Genomic DNA, 19,971 nt, shown 5'->3' with positions numbered 1-19,971 from the left:
CCTGGCCTCCTGATGGAAATTCTTCAAGTAGGTGTGCTGAAAAAGAGGAGGTAACCCAGAGGAAGAGGAAAAGAGCAGTGGGTTGAATGTGGTTTCAGTGTGGGGGAGGGCATACTGCATGCCACTCCCCGGGTGGGAGAAGCCAAGTTTGCCTATGGGACAAATCCTACTGCAAAGAAAAATCCTTTGTGGTCAAACAAACTGGTGCTCTTGGCGTGGGCCCCATTTTCCTCCAGGTCCCATCTTCTGTAATATGTACTGACTGGCCATACACTTTTTTTTTTTTGAGACAGGGTCTCACTCTGTCACCCAGGCTGGAGTGTAGTGGTATGACCATGGCTCACTGCAGCCTCGACCTCTCTAGGCTCAGATGATCCTCCCACCTCAGCCTCCTGAGTAGCTGGGACTACAGGTGTGCACCACCACGCCCGGCTAATTTTTAAAAATTATTTGTAGAGATGAAGTTTCCCCATGTTGTCCAGGCTGGTCTCGAACTCCTGGGCTCAGGAGATCCACCCAGCTTGGCCTCTCAAAGTGCTGGGATTACAAGCATGAGCCACTGTACCCAGCCCATTTTTTAAAAAGGACAAAATATTTGTTATGCTTCCTCTATTCAGCTGCCTTGGAAAGCCCAGAAAGTGGAGAGCAGATCATTGCTCACAGTGATTTCTCGCTGAGGATGCCTTGGCCTTGAGGTGGCCATATCTACCACTTTGGGAGGGGTTGGAGGTGGGCAGTGGTGAGTGGATGGAGTCCAGGAAGGAGGGAGAACTTTCTTCCCAACTTCCCATTGTCCTCCTGGAAAAGCAATGGCTACTTGGTTACTCTGCTGAGCCCATGGTCAAAATGATACACAATTTTCAACAAGGGACAGGTGGCTTAATAGAAAGACTAGTGAGCTGCTGCCTGCACAGCTGTGCCACCTAGGGCCTGCTTCTTTATGGGGTGGGCATCAGAATCATCTGGGAAAATACTTGTTTTTTTGAGACAGGTCTCAATCTGTCACCCAGGCTGGAGTACAGTGGCACAATCTTGGCTCACTGCAACCTCTGCTTCCCGGGCTCAAGCGATCCTCCTACTTCAGTCTCTCAAGTAGCTGGCACCACAGGTGGAAGCCACCATACATGGCTAATTTTTTTTTTCTTATTTTTTTTTGTAGAGACAGGGTTTCACCGTGTTGCTCAGGCTGGTCTCGAACTCCTGAGCTCAAGCAATCCACCCACCTTGGCCTCCCAAAGCTTGGGATTACAGGTGTGAGCCATGGCACCCAGCCTACCTGGGGGATTTCTAAACATGCACCTGCCTCAGCAATCCCAGGGGACTCTTTGTGCTCCCAGGGATTCTATTGCACGCCTCTGTTGAGAATGACTGGACTGTGATGGATATAAACTTGGGCTCTAATTCTGGCACTGCTACCTAGGAGCTCTCTGACACTACACACTTTCCTCAGCTTTTCTGAACGTTATAGTCCTCGTTTGTGGAAAAAAAAAGTATGATACCTGTCCTGCCTTCAACGTAGGTTGAAGGAGAGGATTAAATAAAGTGATGCATGTAAAACATTCTGAAAACTGTGAAGTGTTACAGCCAGCCGGATTCCATAGGGAAAAAAAATGACAATAATAATAAACCCTGAGAAAGACGTGAGGTGACACTGGGTCAATTCATGGGCCCTCTGTGGACGGCTGTTGTGTCCTCCTGTGATCGGAGAAGGCGGCTGGGTGGCAGCAGGGGAATTTAGGACACTGGGGTTCTGTTTTCTGGTTTCTGTGGGAGTCTGTGTGAGTGCTGGGTAGTGGAGGAAAATGGATAAATTTATCTGCTTCACACCCGCAAACTGCCATAGAGAGCTCCACTAAGACTGGATGGGAATGGCCAAAGGAAAGTGGGGAAGGAAGGCTAAAGGGAGACTGTTGGCTCAGATTTTAGGCTTCTGTCCTTCCTTGGATCACAAACTGCTTCCGTGGGCAAATTAACCCTGCTGAAAGGAGTTATTACAGCAGCAGATAACAGAGAGAGAGGGGATTTTCCTGGGTTGGGCAGGAGAGGAAACCTTGACCTCTTTGTCACCCTCCTTCAGTAAGATGCTTGTCAGCCCTGGTTTTTGTTTTTGTCATCTACTAAACTTGGGAGAGCATTAGTCATAGTTGTCCATAGCACCCAGGAAGTAAGCAACACACCAAATACTGGGGATGCAAGTTTCCCACACCAGCAGTTTTCCAGGCCCCAAAATACCAGTCACGCTTTAAGAAAGCCACAGAAGTGGAGATAGGCCCTCCCTGTTCGCACAGACTTCAACATTTAAAAACAAGTCAGGCCACCCAGACCTGTGGGCTCTGGGCCTCGCCCATCTCCATGGCAACCCTTGGCTCACTACTGCATGCCAAGCCTTGGATGGGCTGATTCACTCCTCAGGAAGCCGGGCCAGGCAGTGCCAGCAAGAACAAACAGGATCCCGATGCCCACAGCCTCCTCCAACCCTCTCTGTGTCCTCCTCTCCCACCTCCAAATGAAGGCTGGGGCTGTTGTCTTTGGAAGGGCAAAGCCACTTGGGCAGGACTAGAGGCTTTGGGGTGCTCCCTTATCCAGCTCCACCACACAGTAAACACCGGCAACAAGAAAACCAAAACTCCGCTGTAATCAGCAGAAGAAATTGCCACGACTTGCTCTCCTTAAGCGTCCCAACTAAACTACTGTAATAGCTCATGGCGGAATTTCTAGATGACAACAGGGCATATTACTAACTTTAGTTTTACTACAGCCAAGTTGAAAAGCCCCAGAGATCACAGCCCTAGAGAACCAGAGTTCCCTTTTGTAGGTATGACTGGTTGGTCAGGCGCATCCTGGGGGCCATCTCTCCTCTCCAGACAACTTCTGCTCTTGGGACTTCTACCGAGCCACTGTCTGAAGGCAGTGCTCAAACCTTCAGAAATTCTTATCTTCAAAGGCAACCCAGGAAACTCTTCTCTATGCCAGTCCAGCAGCTCTCGAAATGACCCCAGACCAGCAGCAGGATGACCCAGGAACCTGGACATGCAAATTCGCAGTTCCCTCCTAGACCCGCTCATGAAACTGGAGTGGGGCTGGGCCGGCACTCTGTTTTCCAACACCTCCCCCCAGGTGACTCTCATCACGCTCAAGTTTAAGAACCACTACTCTAGGCCTTCATTTACACACCAATAATCAGGAAGGACAGAGAAAAGCTCTCTCTGGGGGTTCTGAATCCAGAGAATAGCTTTCTAAATGCCAGTGCCGAAAAGCCTGAAGGCATGGATGGGAGGTGTGAGCTTCCTCTGAGCTGGAGGTGCTTTGTGTGTGTTAGGGAGAGCTCACTGCCCAGCCCCACGAGGGAGCAGGACTGGCACCTACTACTTTACACTCCGATCTGGAGAGTGGGGCATTTGGGGGCTCAAATGCTCTGACCAGCACTGTGAGCCACGGGGAGGGAATCTGGGGTCACCTTGGAAATGCGGCATTGTGACCATTAAGGGTGAGGATGCAGAGAGGTGGGAAGGCAGGAAGAGGTAAGAAAGGAGAGAGAGCGGCTGGACAACTCTGTGCTGAACCCACTGAGCCAGGAAGTCATGGTAAAGGGCTCAAGTTGGAACCTGCATTTGGCTCCCAAATGCACATCCACCACCCAGGCCCTGCCTGCGTGAACTCTCCTCTAGTAACAGGCCCTGGTGACTCAGTGGGCCCGTGAGAGGCTCCCACAACCTGCAGCAGGGCACTCCTGGTAAGAACCTCCCCCCTGAATTCTGCAGCCGGCTGTGCTCCCTAGGCCAGCTCGCTGTTATGCATGAGACTGGACTTCTCCTCAAACCTCCCCGAACTCTAGAAAAACAATTTTTTAAAAGAATACACGCAGAGGCTGATGGTCAGGCCTCTGACCTGACCTAGCACTTTGGGAGGCTGAGAGGGGGGCGGAATGCTTGAGCTCAGGAGTTGGAGACCAGCCTGGGCAATATGGTAAAACCCAGTCTCTACTAAAAAATACAAAAACTTAGCTGGGAATGGTGGCACACGCCTGTAGTTCCAGCTACTTGGGGGGCTGAGGAAGGAGGATGGCTTAAATCCAGGAGGTCGAGGCTGCAGTGAGTTGACATTGCGCTACTGCACTCCAGCCTGGGTGACAGAGACCCCATCTCAAAAAAAAAAAAAGAGGCTAATGGTCAAGTTGCAGGTTGTCTAGCTTAGGGAAAATAACACCATAGTAGCAATTTAACAGTAGAAGTTACTATGTACAAGGACCCACGCCCCCGACACATTACAGGAGGTGGTTTATGTACAGTCTCTCACTGAATCCTCTCATCACCCTCATTTTATGGATATATCAGGCTCAGAGATTTTAAGCAACTGACTCAAAAAGACACAGCCAGGAAGAGGCAGAGCTCAGATGGAACCAGCTCCACATAGACGACTCAAAGCCATGCTCTTCTCGATGCACGGTGCTTCCTCACTGGCCAGGGGGTGACTGGAAAAGATGTGAATCCCTGAGAAATTTTCTTGGGGGACAAGTGGGAGGCTTGGACGTGTTGAATTTGGCAAAATGCTCTGACTTAAGCCTTAACCTGGTGACAGGGTTTCCCTGCCTGCTGCAGCTTGACAACAGATGCTTTCAATTTGGGGTGTTGACCCTAGCCCTGGTGGGGGCCAAGAGGGAGGGAGGGAAGATGCTGACCAGTAGCTTCTCCCTTGGGTTTGCTCTCTCCCGCCATTGAGGCTGGGAGAGGTGGTGGTCCCTGGGAAGCTGCGCCCTCAGGCGCTACCTTCCTTCCACTTCCTACCCCTGGTGTCTACACAAGCAATGGTGACCGTGGCTCTGCATGCCTCTGGGACCTGGTTTCTGGGTGTGGGTGTTCTAGGTGTCCAGAAAATTCTACATATGAAGAATCAACTTCCTTTTGGAAGGCACAAGGAGTGAACTGAAGGAGAAGCATTGAGGCCACCCTTCTTGGTGTGGATATGAAGTAGATTTTCCTTCAATTTCCATTGTAAATTAATTTCCAAGTTGAGCTCCACGAAGCGAGTCTCTGCCAATGGGGCATTCTTACAGGCATTTCCAGCAAAGTGCAAAACTGATTCCCTTCTTTATCCGTCTTCCCCAAACTGGGGAAGTCTCAGAAATGAGTGTTTTATAGACAGGTGGAAAGATACGTCCTCCAATTCGTGTTCGAGAGGGAGAAAGACTGGAGGTAAATTTCAGCATTGACTGATCTTGTGTGATGTGGTTTCATGAACTGAAGTGAGAAGATATGGATGAATGTGAACACTTAGACAACCTCAATCTATGAAAAATGTTAAGGAGAGGTACCAGTAACAGCAACTACAGCAACAGCAGCAGAAGCTAACACAGGAGCTCTGCCTGTGAGCCAGGCCCATATAATAGCTTTACATTAAATATCCCCTTAGTCCCAGTAACAATCGTAAGACGCTGGTTGTGTTATTACCTTCATTACACAGATAAGGAAAGTAAGGCTTCAGGAGAGTGACTAATTTGCTGTCTCCCCACGGGAATCAGCGTTTCTATCAAGACAACTCCTTGCCCGCTCCTGGCCCACTCCCCCCAACCCCAGCAATGTCCCTGGGTCATAAATGGCCGCTGCTATTATATGTCGCTCTTTTATACCATAAGGGCAGGCTGGGGAGAGGGGTCCACACATACACTTAAACCCAACTTTCCATGACAAGCCGGGTCCCTGGGGAGGCCAACTTCTGCCTTCTGTGGCCATTTAGTGCTCTAGACACTGAGATGTCTATGGTACCTACCCCACAACCCATACAATTCAACATAAAAAAAGTTGAACTTGTAAGATAAAGCTCAAAAAAAGTGCCTATTTCCCTGGATTCCTTGAGCTGCCTGCATTGTTGGTGCCCTAAGCAAATGCTTAGCCTGCCTACTGACTCTGTGGCCTCCCTTTCCAGGGGTGCTAGTGCAGCTGGGGGGCTCCTGGGTGGAAGGGTGAAGGTGGCCCTAGACAGCTACAGCCTGGGGGTGCCACCACCTTGCTATGCCTGGCTCGTTGTGTGTAAATGTTCGAGCCTGGCCTCAGGCTGGTGCAGGCCATTACTTTACAAAAGAACATTCCCTGTGGGAGCAACAGTAATGCAATGCATGAGAGGTTTCCCAGGGAGGAGGCTAGAATTACACTATGAGGCCCTGCTGCCCCTTCTGATTCTTAGTGGGCTGCCTTAGAGCCTGAGAGCTAGTTAGGATCATCCCTGTGAGAGATGAAGAAACAGGCTCCGACAGGTAAAGCGACTTGCCCGTGGTCACAGAGCAGGCATGACTGACCCAGCTGTCAGCACTCTTCCTCTGTCCCGTGCACAGCACATGCCATGCAGAGATCGGTTACTTGCTGACCTGTCTCCTCCCTGATAGAAGGGAGACAGCTTGGTCCCCTCTCCAGGGTGTGGCAGAGGATGAGGAACTCCGTGAGCTTTTTCTCAGCGTATCTTTCTGGAAATTAGGCAGCTACCTGGTCTGAACAAGTTCGAGTTGAGAAATCTTCCCTCCTTTCAAGGACAAAGTCAGCATCATTTAAAAACCTGGAGCCCTTCCTCTGCCCTGGAGAGGAGAAAAGCTTCAGTGAAGTGTGCTGGCGTTAGGATGTTGGGGCTGATGGGGAGGGAGGCCCCAGCCCAAGGTAACCTCTTTCTAAACAAGAAATCCCATTTCAAGTTTCCACTGCCTGCTTGCCAGACGCGTAGCATACGCTGGCCAGCCCATAAATCCCTTTTCCACTGAAAGCAGGCATTCTGATCTTAACCAAAATCATCTGATGTGGGGGATTGTTTTGGATGTTTTGCTTTAAATTCCAGAATACCACACATTTGTTTTCCATTGTGTATGCCTCGCCGAGCTGTCTGGCGATGACTGCACACACTCTTGCTGACACACTCTAGCCACTTGCAGCAGCTTGCTCTCATTCCATCTGCAGAGTTGGCCGTCACATGCGTGTGTGGCCCTGAGTGGTGGGAGATGCTCCTTCCTTGACAGTTTTCAAGCAATGCCATGTGGTGCCTGGAGTGGCAGGGTCGGCTAAAAGCACTTCCGGCACCGCTTGGTGGAACGGCCCTCCTGCTCCAACATGGGATCTTTGCAAGCCCCAAGCCAGCAAGGGAGGCCAAGATCCCCAAACTCTTGTCTAACCTATCAACCTGCCCTACCCCTCTGCCAGGAGCTCCTTCTTCATATTAGGTCACCTAATTACTAGCAGCAAGTACTCAAATATTTGCTATCTATGTTCCACAACCCCACCCTAAGCACTTCCCCAGAACTATTTAATTTTCAGAACAGGCCCGCCAGAGGTAATATTGTCTTCTATTTTTTAGATGAAAAAACTGGGGCACAAAAGTTAAGTTGCTCGGGCCGGGCGCGGTGGCTCAAGCCTGTAATCCCAGCATTTTGGGAGGCCAAGGTGGGCGGATCACCCGCCAGGGTCAGGAGTTCAAGACCAGCCTGGCCAACGTGGTGAAACCCCATCTCTACTAAAAATATAAAAAAATAGCCAGGCGTGGTGGTGCGTGCCTGTAATCCCAGCTACTTGGGAGGCTGAGGCTGTTCAATCGCTTGAACCCAGGAGGCAGAGGTTGCAGTGACCCAAGACCGTGCCACTGCACTCCAGCCTGGCGACAGAGCGAGACTCCTTCTCAAAAAAAAAAAAAAAAGTTGCTCAACTGAGATCACAGGGCAAGTAAGTGGCAGAGTTAGAACTTGAACCCAGAATGGTCTGACTGCAGAGCCCCAATTCTCAATTATTTTATTAAGCTGTTTGTGTTTTTGATCCATTTCTTCTATTCTGAAGCCAGAATTTTTTCCCTTTTGCCTGTTTTCCCCCCATTCATATCTAATCCCATTTCAAAGTGGTGTTTTCGATCTTTAAAGGCCACAAGGGAGCCCATGTGCACCGGAAGGAAGACAGCTTGCAGACGCGCCTCCTCCCTGACAGCAGGGCAGCTGCATGGCCACCTGGGCTGGAGATGCCACCTACAGCTGGCCTTGCTCGGGGGCAGTGGGGGTAGTGGGTGCTCGAAGAGAGTCTAAAAGAAACAGCTGGTGCTTCCTCTCCCTGGCCTTTGTCCTGAGAGCTTCAGCCACACCCTTGGTTCCACTGGTCATATAGTCAGGGTGGACAGAGGCAGCACTCTGGGAAGGGACTCTCCAGGGCAACTCGCACACCCTCCTCTCCCCTTGGCTGCACTGTTGCAGCTGCCCATTGGCATTGTGTCCATAGACGGGACCGCAGCCCGTTCAATGGCCATGGTCCTTCCATCCCCCGTGAAAACAGCCCCAGAGTGGGACCCGGAGCCTCTGCCCTTCCCCAGAACCACCCTGCCAGCAAAGGGCAGAAGAACAAGATGACATCAGCACAGGCCTCTCTGTGTTATAGCCCTGGGCACGAGCTCTCAAGACACACCCCAGGGTCCTAGAGGAGAGTGCCAGCCTCCCATGACAAAGAAGGCCAAAGTGTCCCTCCTCATCCTGGAAGATAATCTAATTTCTATTTGAAATGAGCAGTCCCAGCTGGGTGCGGTGACTCACGCCTGTAATCCCAGCACTTTGGAAGGCCGAGGTGGGCGTATCACCTGAGGTCAGCAGTTCGAGACCAGCCTGGTCAACGTGGCAAAACCCCATCTCTACTAAAAACACAAAAATTAGCCAGGCATGGTGGTACATGCCTGTAATCCCAGCTACTCAAGAGGCTGAGGCATGAGAATCGCTTGAACCCAGGAGGCAGAGGTTGCAGTGAGCCGAGATTGTACCACTACACTCCAGCCTGGGCAACAGAATGAGACTCCATCTCAGAAAAAAAAAAAAAGAAATTTGCAGTCTGGGTCTCTAAAGGGTTGTGTCTTAGGGAGCCAGGGCTACAATTTGACTAGAGAGGAGGAAAGAAGAGTATGAAGAGATTTTCTCAGGCTTGTAGACAGGAAGCTTTAAAACATCTGAGCTTAACAGTAATAAATTTAAATCCACAGGCCCACATTGCGAGAAAGATGTTTACATTGCACCATGGAGAGCAGGAGGAATATGTCTTAGTGGGAAGGGCCTCCCGTCTCTAGGAACGGGGCCGCTGAGGGAGGTATGGATGACTCCCCACCCAGAAAACATCCAGTGGAGTTGGGCATAAATCTGGGGTGTGCATGCACACTACACACTGCAACTGCCCACCTACAAGGGAAGACATGATGTGGATTCAAACACCAGATTTCTATTGACTTGAAAAGCTATGACGAGCCCGGTGTGGTGGCTCACGCCTATCATCCCAGCACTTTGGGAGGCAGGGGTGGGTGGATCACCTGAGGTGAGACCAGCCTGGCCAACATGATGAAATCCCATCTCTACTAAAAATACAAAAATTAGCTGGGCGTGGTGGCGTGTGCCTGTAGTCGCAGCTACTCAGGAGGCTGAGGCGGGAGAATCACTTGAACCTGGGAGGCAGAGGTTGCAGTATGCCAAGATTGCGCCACTGCACTCCAGCCTGGGTGACAGAGCGAGACTCTGTCTCAAAACAAACAACAAAAAAAGCAATGATGAGTTCACAAATAGTATGATTTTGCTGATCTTTTCATTTAGAGTTTTAATAAATCAGTACACTGTATTATCATACTACATTCAATCAACTTAGGTTTAAAAGACATTAAACTACACGCCTGTAATCCCAGCACTTTGGGAGGCTGAGGCGGGTGGATCACCTGATGTCAGGAGTTCAAGACTGGCCTGATCAACACGGAGAAACCCCGTCTCTACTAAAAATTAGCCGGGCATGGTGGCACACCCCTGTAATCCCAACTACTCAGGAGGCTGAGGCAGGAGAATGGCTTGAACTCAGGAGGCGGAGGTTGCGGTGAGCTGCGATCGCACCATTACACTCCAGCCTGGGCAACAAGAGTGAAACTCCACCTCAAAAAAAAAAAAAGAACAAAAACAAACAAACAAAAAAAACTAAAATCCTTGAATAGGTTTTGAATTAATAAATTCATAATTAATAAAACTGCCTGATTAACTTTATGGTATTTTTAGCCTCAGTCGAGGTTCTTCTCCTATGACCCATGTATTGTGTTGTTTCTGAACTTGGAGACTAACACACAGCTTAGACTGGGAGTGTCAGCAAGGGACTGGCACCTGAAGCTGTGAAGCTCAGTTCCCAGGAGAGGGCTTGGCAGGAGCCACCAGCCGCTTAGCCTGCTCAGAGGTGTTCACTGGAAACTTGGATGTGCATTGGGTAAGCTGTGAAGGGTTACTTTTCTTTTCTTTTCTTTTTTTTTGAGATGGAGTTTCACTCTTGTCGCCCAGGCTGGAGTACAATGGCACGATTTCAGCTCACCGCAACCGCCGCCTCCCAGGTTCAAGCAATTCTCCTGCCTCAGCCTCCCAAGTAGCTGGGATTACAGGCACCTGCCACCATGACTGGCTAATTTTGCATGTTTAGTAGAGAGGGGGTTTTTCCATGTTGGCCAGGCTGGTCTCAAACTCCCGACCTCAGGTGATCCGCCTGTCTCGGCCTCCCAAAATGCTGGGATTATAGGCGTGAGCCACCGCGCCTGGCCTGAAGGGTTACTTTTCTAGCAGAGCTCATAAGAGCCACTATTTCTTCCCTCAGGCACAATGCCTGGCTTAAGGATTGAAGAGGAAGGGCTCTTAAGACCCGGGTTTCTGATTTTTCTCCAAGTCAGTAGTCCCCAAACTTCTCTGTACCGGGACATCCTCTGGAATCACATTAATCCGGGCCCCTCTCCAAGTCAGGCTGCTTTGCCTTTCCCAGTTACTCAACCAGGCTGCTTCTCAACTCCTTGGGAGTGCAGCTCCCCACATGATCCCTCCTGAGACATTCCTCCTTTCTGCAAGTCCTCAGAGGACAAGCCTTTCCGTCTGCATTTGGAGGGAAGGAGAAGAGAGACAGACCTCCTTTCTTCCTGAACAAAGATGAAGCACCAAGCTCTGGGAAAAGCTAAGCCAAGAGGCCCAACCTGGCTGGAAGATCATACAGTTGCATTTTTCGTGTGTACTAGAAATACAGAGCACTCATTAAATTAACCGAGTGAAAACCACTCCTTAGGCAATGATTAAGCTGAGAGTCAGAGGGACGGGTGGGAGGCCAGCTGTCCCATCTGAGCTGCACTTGATCACTAGGGAATTTATCGTTTCTAATGCCTTTCACAAAGTCCCCTGTGATGCCCCCATTGCAGCCCCCCGGGGACAGTGAGGCAACCTGCTTCTTATAGCAGAAATATGGGACTCAGGACAGAGCAGGGGTTGTCTGGAAACTGAGGGAGAAAAACCAATATGGGGCATTTACAGCATGAGCTCAGGCTGGGCGTGGTGGCTCACATTTATGATCCCAGTGCTTTGGGAGTCCGAGGCTGAAGGACTGCTTGAGCCCAGGAGTTCAAGACCAGCTTGGGCGACATAGAGAGACCCTCTCTGTACAAAAAAATTAGCCGGGTATAGTGGTGTGTGCTGTAGTCCCAGCTACTTGAGAGGCTGAGGCCAGGACTGTGTAAAGCCCAGGAGTTTGAGGCTGCAGTGAACTATGATGGTGCCACTATACTGTAGCCTGGGCAATGGAGAAAAAGGCAAAAAAAAAAAAAAAAAAAAAAGTCTATGGGCCTCCAGCAACAGACATAACATTTTTCTGGAGGCAGGTCGTACTGATTCCAAGGAATTCCCTAAAAAGGAATTTCCCTAAAAACGTTAAGATGTATTAGTCTAGGATGACAGGATATAGTACTTAAAAACTATCCACAACTAAGTATTTTTGGAGGGGCGGGGGGAGGAAATTACCAGATAGATACAATTATTATAAAATTATCACAAAAAGATTATCTCATCTGGGGACAGGATGTTGCTTTCTACGGCTGCATGCCATCACTTGATGGAAAATGAGAATGTCCCTGGACCAGCATGACTTTTTCCATGGAATAAAACAGGCAAGTAATCTGCAGTCAGGCCTTAAAACATAAATTTAAGAAATGTAGGCCAGGTGCGGTGGCTCATTCCTGTAATCCTAGCATTTTGGGAGGCCAAGGTTGGCAGATCGCTTGAGCCTAGGAGTTTGAGACCAGCCTGGGCAACATAGTGAGATCCTGTCTCTACAAAAAAATTAAAAGGTTAGCTGGGTGTAGTGGCACATGCCTGTAGTCCCAGTTACTCAGGAGGCTGAGGTGTGAGGATCGCCTGAGCTGGGAGGTTGAGGTTGCAGTGAGCCATGAGCCATGATTGTTAACACTGCACTCCAGCCTGGGTGACAGAGTCAGCACCGTCTCCAAAAAAAAAAAAAAAAAAAAGAAATGTATAAAGACTAGCCCCCGCCCCCCATTCCCCTGCATTTTTTTTTTTGTCTTCTGAATTTCCTTCCCAGTTGCAAAGGATTTTTCCCGCTCTCTGAGGCCATGGGTCTGACAGGCTGTCACCCAGATTTTCAGACTCTTAACAAGGAAGTCGTTGCTCTTCTGTGTGTACGGGGTAAAGCCTGTTTCTGCAAGGCTTTGGTTGAAAAGACCTGTGGTAGATCCAAATAAAGTCCCGCTGACCCCAACCTGGGGGAGGGAGGAACACAGAACATAAACATGCAGCTTCCTCAAACCTCTCCGCTCTCCTTTCCCCAGCTCCACACAGGTCTGTCTAGAACATGCTGCCAGTAGGACCACAGAAGCTGTGGTTGGGGTGACCTCAGGCCCCCTACCCTCACAGCCAGGCTCACCCAGGTGAGAACCACACCCAGGCAAGAACCATCAAGGTTTGTGTTCTTTAGAAGAAAAGGCGCCTTTGTCAATCCAAGGTATTATTAAGTTCCAAACCCAACCCTGCAACCAAGTCCAAAAGCTATGCCTCCTTATAAAATTGAACAGAACAGAAAAACAAAAACAAACAAACAAACAAAAGCAGACAAAACAAACACAGGATCTATGTGTGTAAGGGGGAGATTCTCATCCAACACTGCTCCTGGAGGAAGGGGTGAGAAGGCTGATTTGTGAGCCCAGCAGCCGCAGAGGGCTCATCTACAGTCAGTACTGGCGGGGCCCTAGAGAGGGCTGCATATCAAAGCACTCCCAAATTCGGGCTGGAGCCAGCAGCTGCTTCCTCCGAGCACAATAGAGCAGGGTCTAGAATCGTGCTGTGGGCCACGTTGAAAAGAAGGGGGTAGAGAACGTGAGTGTGAGCGTGTGCAGAGGAATCCTCACCACCATCAAAAGACTGGGTCTTTGTTGTTCACACCCACTATGGGTGTAGGGGAGAGACCATCAAAATCCTGGGCAAAGGAAGCAGATACCTGGCCTCAGCTCACCTCTCCCCAAGCCTGCCAGCTTCAGTGCACGTGTAGCCAGCTTCACCCCAGCGCAGGCTGTCTGGGCACTGGAGGTGGGAGCCATTTTATGCAACAGTCCCAGCAACTTGCTTCTGGGGGAAAAGGCAGACCGTGGGGAGGGGCTTTTGCCACTGCCACCCAACTTGTCCATGCCCTGCCCAGATCCAGAATCCTGATCCTTAGGGTTTCTCTGACAGGCAATTTTATTTTCAGAAGCGGGGCCTTCCCGCAGCCAAATGAGCAGTAGCAACCCATGAAATGGAGTCAGGGTTTTGATGCACAGGACAAAGTTGGCACTGATACAGGAAGAGGCAGGGAGGCCAGTGTGTGGATTGGGAGGGTCCTCCTGGCCACATCTGCGGTTTAGACTTCCACACTTCTTAGAGAACTGCTCTCACCCTCCCCAGGGCCTCATTCTACTCTCCACTAGTGAATAACAATAGCTACTGTTGGAAGATACGTCTGGTGCAATCTACTACACTAAGTGCACTACACATACTCCCCATTTAACTCTCACAGCACCATGCGGGGTGGTCACCAGCCCCATCTGGTGATGAGACATGGAACCCAGGACTGGTGCTTTGACCACTAGGCCAAGTACTAAGGTATACGGGCAATGAACACCCCTGAGAGAGACCCACCAGGGTGAGGAGAGGGAACTGAGAAGCAACAGGAAAGAAAAGCACCAGCTGGGCTCTTGCTCCAGAGGTAAAGGCCAAGAAAAGCTGAGTTCTGAGGACAAGCCTTGGTATCCATCTCCCATTTCCAATTCAGGGCTTGTATTTTGCTTATTATATTGTTATTTATAGATTTAGGGGACACGAATGTAGTTTTGTTACACATGGTGAAGTCTGGGCTTTTAATGTGGCCATCACCAACATAGTATACATCGTACCCAATATTGGTTCCTATTTTGGGTTGTGTAGGAGAGTTCTACTGCTGTATGTGGTATGTGTAGGGGTGTTGGGTTCATAGACTGAGCTTGAAAGGACCTTTTGAGACCATTTGTTCCAAGCTATTGTTTTACAGATGAGGAAACTGAGGCTTAGAGCACAGAAGTGACCAACCCAAGGTTTCAAAGTGAGTTGAGGACAGAGCTGGGCTCACATCCAGGTCTCTGAATTCCCAGTGTAGGTCTCTGTGTTTCGCACCAGCCTCCCCTAGGTCTAGAGGATACGGTTTCTTGGGAAAGAGAACTCCCAGCCCCACACTGCTGTTTCCATCAGTGAGCGAGGGGTGAGAGACAGTAAGCAAAGGGGCTGAGGGAGGTGGGGAGGGGATTGGGCTCTGTCAGTATAGCCAAACCTTTCCCTCTTTTGCCCTAAGGAGTTGCCCCCCCTCTCTGACCAGAAAGAGGGCAGACATGCATGTGTCAGACTGGACTGGCCCTAACCCTGGTTCCCCCATTTCAGCTGGAGAAATACTTGTGTGTCTACCACATGGACATCAGCAAGATGTTTTCCCTCTCAACTGTTTTTTGGGGGGTGGGCGGGCGGGCAGGGAGGTCTGAAGGAAATGTAGAAACAATCAAAATAGAGCTAGGAGGGCCGGTTCTGGAGGTGGTGGAAGAACAGACTGATTTGCTGGTTTGGCTGTGGCCATCAGGGAGTGACCCACAGGGATGAGATCAGGCCAGGGAAGAGGCACAGCCCCCCAATAACCATCCTACTCCACTGAGGTTGGCCTCTCTCTGGATGCCTGTTGGACACCCCCCTCTCAGCAGCCTCTGTGCAAAGTGCTGCTGGGCACTGGCCTCACAATTCCTGCTTTTCAAGGCCCACATCAGGTTCCAAATGCCAAGTTTATAAATGTCTGGTCTCAAGAGAGAAACGGATGTGGTGACAACATAATCACCCAAGCAGTTCCCTTAGGTTACAGCTTTCTTTAAGGGAGTCTTGGGAGCTTCTTCCCACCCTTCTCCCATTCCCACTCAGCAGCCAAAACCAGTTGGGTAAAGTAACCTAGTTCTGAGACCACCCTGCCGCATCACCTTGGATAAGTCACCTAACCTCTCTGGGAAATGGTTTCCTGATCATCAGTACAGTGGGGACAATGCTTCCTGCTCTTGGCTACATCATGGGACTAGAACAAGAAAGGCTCTAAAGACTAACACTCTGCACAAGTGGACCGACCACAGTCTTCCTTTTCATTACATCATCTCCTAGGGATGAGGGCTTCATCTCCATAGGGACCCAGATACAGGACAAATGAACAGTAATTCAGGAAAACATAGCTACTGCCCATCTTCCTGCCTCTGATGAAGACGGAAGAGGACAGAAGTAAAGTAGGGGCCCCAGGAATTGTAATACTGGCTCTGTCTCTGCGATCCTGGGTAAATCACCCCATCTCTCTTCCTCTGCTGCCTCACTATGAATAAGAGAGCTGGACTGCATGATCTTCAAAAGTCATTCCAAACATTTCCAGTGTGAGTGATTTCTGTTTCAGACTACATAGGTCATCAGCTGCACCTAGGCTGGGGCCAGGCATAGGGGTTTCTGAATAGGAGTGGGGTGGCAGGCTGAGGACAGTATGGACAGATTGCAGGCCAGCAGGCCACAGACAGAGTAGATACCAGTGGCCCTGGGAGCCTCGCATCAGCTTCCTGCATATGCCATGGGGCAGATGGGGGTAGGGAGGAACACTGTGGCAGTCTGTGTTTCCCTGCAGTCCCAAACCTGGATGCAGTCTAGGCAGACAGCTGAGGACTAACCAACACACCAGCCGGGAGAGACTGTACCTGGGAGGGGAGAGGAAAACTCCCAAAGGTCAAGGGTGGGTGAGGCCAGCTGCCTTCCCGCAGACTTTTCTGCCGCCAGGGATTGGTGAAAGAAAGAAGCTAAGCGTGGCAGCTGGGTGGTTGCTGGGGTGGGTGGCAACACAGGAGGAGGGGTGCCCACGGCCAGCAGGGTCTTTTGAAAGCAAGTCAAGGGTTGGGAAGGAGCACACCTATATGCTGTCCTCACTGGGGTGTGTGTTATGGTGACTCATGCACTGGGGGAGGTCAGTCTCTGCAAATTGGAAAAACTGTTCAACCACCCCTTCAGCTCTGGGGAGGAGTAAATCTTAGATTTCCCTAAGGAGGCTTGTGGGGACCTCAGTGACCAGCTCCAGGGGGAATAAGTGCATTTGTTTCTTTTCTACTTTTTTTGAGACAGGGCTCACTAGGTCACCCAGGCTAAGTGCAGTGGTGCAATCATGACTCACTGTAGCCTTGACCTCCCAGGCTCATGCCATCCTCTCATCTCAGCCTCCTGAGTAGCTGCGACCACAGGTGCATGCCAACACGTCCAGCTAATTTTTTATTTTTTGTGGAGATGGGGTCTCACTATGTTACCCAGGCTGGTCTTGAACCTGGATGAAAGCGATCCTCCTGCCTCAGCCTCCCAAAGTGCTGGGATTACAGGCATGAGCCACTGTGCCTGGCCAAGTGCACTTTTTTGTTACAAGACTCTGGTGGCATGCACCTGTTTCTACATCCATCTATCTTGAGAGTGGCATAGAGACTCTCTTCCTGCCTGCAGAGCGGCAAGTATTGTCATGTGTGTGCAGGGAATGTGGCTATAGAAACAAGGACACAAGGGTTTCCTATTCCTTGTTTCTGTCGCCTCTCAGCCTTCCCATTTGTAGAGGCTGAGTGGCCTGCAGCAGGTGTCCCTGGAGCTCCTGGCCCCGCTGGCCTCTCCAGATGAACGTCCGCTCTGCGCCCTGCCTGGCCTTGGGTGGGCCGCCTGGGCTGGCGGGGAGGGGAGAGGGCAAGGCCAAGGCTCTCCTGGGCGGGCAGCTGGCTGGCACCTGATCTCTCCCGGAAATGCACACACAGGACTCATCCCACTAGAGGCGCAGATAGGTATCTGCCCCCTCCTCTCCCGAACTCTGAGTTCTCTCCAGTGAAGATACTTATCGTCCTTGAAAGAAATCAAGACAAGCTAGTCTTTCAGGTAGCTACCAGGGAGTTTGGCGCTCTCACGGTGGCTCAGAATCAAAGTCTGAGGGAACGGGGGCCTGCGAGGTTCCTCCTCAAGGGTGGAGGGGCCCCCGACTCTCAGGGACTGGGTCCCGGGGCCGGACCCGCGGCCGAGGCACCCCTGCCGCTCCTGCATAAAAGTGAGAGCCGCTCTTGGCTGAGCTCTCGCCGTGCCCGCACCCTCCCTTCCTGGCGCCCCCTACTACCTGGGAGACCCCACCCGGTCACGAGCCATACTGCTCGCCACAGTCCTCCTGGGCCTTGGCCCAAAGAGGGGTGCTCCGCTTCTCCCTGCCTTCCCCTCTGGCACTCGGAGGGGCTTGGGCTGGGAGCAGACACACACCCCAGCTCAAATCCTAGGCGAGCTCAAGTGCTCAGGACCCTCCCGCACGCCTCATCTCACGAGGGCCCGGCTCCCCACGCCGGCTGGGCGGTGATGAGCCCCCACCCGAATGCGCCCGTCGCGGCCGTCCCGCCCGGCTCTGGACCCGGCCTTGGAGCCAGCTGGCAGCCGCAGGGCGCTCTCTCTTCCCGCCCGGTGCCTGCCCGGTGAGGGCAGTGCCAGCTGCCGGCACTCGCGGCCGCGGCCAGTGTCCGGGGCCCGCGAACAGGTGGCCCCTGAGAGGAGCGCGCGGCAGTCGCGCTCACTCACCCAGAAGATGAAGTTAAATCCGAACAGCAGGTATTTGATGCACTTGGTGCCTCCTTTGACCGGCATGGTGAGGGCTAACTTAGCCTGGGCCGAACGGGTGCGGGACTGGGGGGCGCGCGCAGCTGGGACTGGCGGGACCTGGCGCTGGACACAGATGCAGGCGGCTGTAGGCTGGTCTCCGGCTGCACTTTTAAAAAGTGCCACTCCTTAGGGCGCGCGACCCGCTGCGGTGCGCATGTGCCGGGAAAAGCCGCCCCCACTCCCCCCGCCGGCCACGCCTCCCGCCCCACCGGCCCCGCCCGGGCCGCACCCCCCCCCCCGGCCCCCGCCCCCGCCCAGGTCCGGCGAGCCCCGGCCCCAGCTGCCCCGCGGAGCCCGACCCTCTCCCTGTTTCCCCGCCTAGTCGCCCTAACCCCCACCCGCCACCCACTCCTTCTTCCAGCCGTCTTGGGGTCTTTGCAGGCAGCCACTCCCTGCCACTTTTACCGCGGACTTGCGTGGAGGCCTCGCCCTTCCGGTTCCCCCGCGTTTGGTCTGGGCGCCGGACCGGGCGTTCTGCTTTGGGAGACTCTTCCCCGGGTCGTCTGGACTAAAGGCCCCTTGGCCAAGGCCTGCTGCCAGAGTGAGGGGCCCTTCTGCTTTGCGAGGATTTAAAGGGAAGCCGCCTGGCTTAATTTCGCCCTCGTCTGTCTCCTTGCAAACCTTCGCTCGCTGACCATACTTTTCATTGGGCACAGCATGTGGGGTAGGAGGAATTAGAAGCGCGCAGTCTGGGTGGGATGACAGATGGGAGGCTTTTGGAAGTAATTAGCAAGTACCTATCACCGAATAATAACACAGCTGGGGGCTGGGCAGTCCCCAAGCGCTTCCTGCACTTGAGGTTTAGTTGCCCCAGAGGGAAAAAGGGTTTGTAGAGGGCTTCTCTTTTCTCTCTACTCCTCCACCCCACCCTCCCTCCTGCGTCTTTGGACTTGCTCGCTGCTGCCTTGAACTGCTCCAGATGCCGAGCTTGGAGCGCTTCTCCTGAGCTCACAAACTTTCTGTGGCTCTCCAGATTCAAGGACCTAAGTCGAAATTCCTCGTCTTGCCCTCAAGGCCCTGTACAGAGCACTGATCTGACTTCTCCCGGACCCAGAGCCCACCCCACTCGCTGGCCGGCATGCGCCCTGGCTGGCTGGCCCCCCCCACGTCACTTGTAGGAATTCTGTGGATCTTTAAACACTCCTTTCCTGATTCTCTGGAGTGGACGAGGAGAGTCCCCTTCTTTTGAAGTCCCAGAATCCCTTTGTATTATTTTCAAAATGAAGTTTCCTTTACTGTCCTTTATGATTACAAAAGCAAGATACAGTCATTACAGAACCAACCGAAATACCAAGAAGTGAAAGGAACAGACCTCAAAATTCTGCTCACCAGAAACAGCCACTGTTAGCACATTGCTGTTATTTGCCTGTTTATTATCAGTAGACTTGTCTCATTGGTTCAAAAACATTTTTCAGTATCTATTAGGGTATTTCATTAGGGGTAGGAGCTGAAAAACGTGGATTAGCCCTTGTTTCTGCTCAGGGACCAGTGTGGGAGGAGACAGGCAGCCAGACAATGGTTTGAGGGTGATAGGTGCAGTTACGGGGAGAGGCTTGGGGGCTAAGAGGCTAAGGAGAGGCCTCTGACCCAGACTGGGAGATGATGCTGCAGAACCACAGGGAAAGTTGCCGCCAAGGGAGAATCCTGGGCAAAGGCTGGGGCAGGGGCTGTCCGGGCTCTGGGCTGGAGCCTGGAGTCACGGGGTGGTTTGTGGGAAGGTGAGAAAGAGCCTTGTGCTCCTGGACTTTGCACTCTGAGCATTAGGGGCCACCGAAAGGTTCAAGCAGGGGAACGGTTGGATCTGCTGTGTTTTCAGAGGTTCTCTGCCTGTGTTTTAGGTAGTTGGGTGGGGGAAGGCCGGAGGGGCAGTTAGGAAGCCCCTTGAGAACCAGGACCATTGTTGGCATCTCCAGTCCTTGGCTCAGTGCTTTAGGGGATTGCGTGGAACATGGAGATGTTGTATT

At 51.8% G+C, this 19,971-nt stretch overlaps 1 protein-coding gene across 5 annotated transcripts in view; it reads right to left on the bottom strand.

The window, feature by feature from the left end:
• CD9 (CD9 molecule) overlaps nucleotides 1-19,033 on the bottom strand; it is a 38,749-nt gene extending 19,716 nt beyond the window's left edge. Inside the window, exons 1-2 of one of the 5 annotated variants that reach the window (XM_063593299.1) lie at nucleotides 18,413-19,033; nucleotides 17,927-18,108 (exon numbers count right to left, since the gene is read on the bottom strand). In XM_063593299.1, the coding sequence (XP_063449369.1) occupies nucleotides 17,927-17,992 (66 nt within the window). In that variant the 5' untranslated portion in view covers nucleotides 17,993-18,108; nucleotides 18,413-19,033. Of the gene's footprint in view, nucleotides 1-17,926; nucleotides 18,210-18,412 lie in introns of those variants that run through there. The other 4 variants (XM_008973748.6, XM_008973749.6, XM_003820325.6 and 1 more) reach the window with 4 other exon arrangements.
• Nucleotides 19,034-19,971: the final 938 nt, after the last annotated feature.

This window comes from Pan paniscus, chromosome 10, assembly GCF_029289425.2.
Source record: "Pan paniscus chromosome 10, NHGRI_mPanPan1-v2.0_pri, whole genome shotgun sequence".
Taxonomy (NCBI): domain Eukaryota; kingdom Metazoa; phylum Chordata; class Mammalia; order Primates; family Hominidae; genus Pan; species Pan paniscus.
This window is presented reverse-complemented; position numbering and strand designations above follow the sequence as displayed.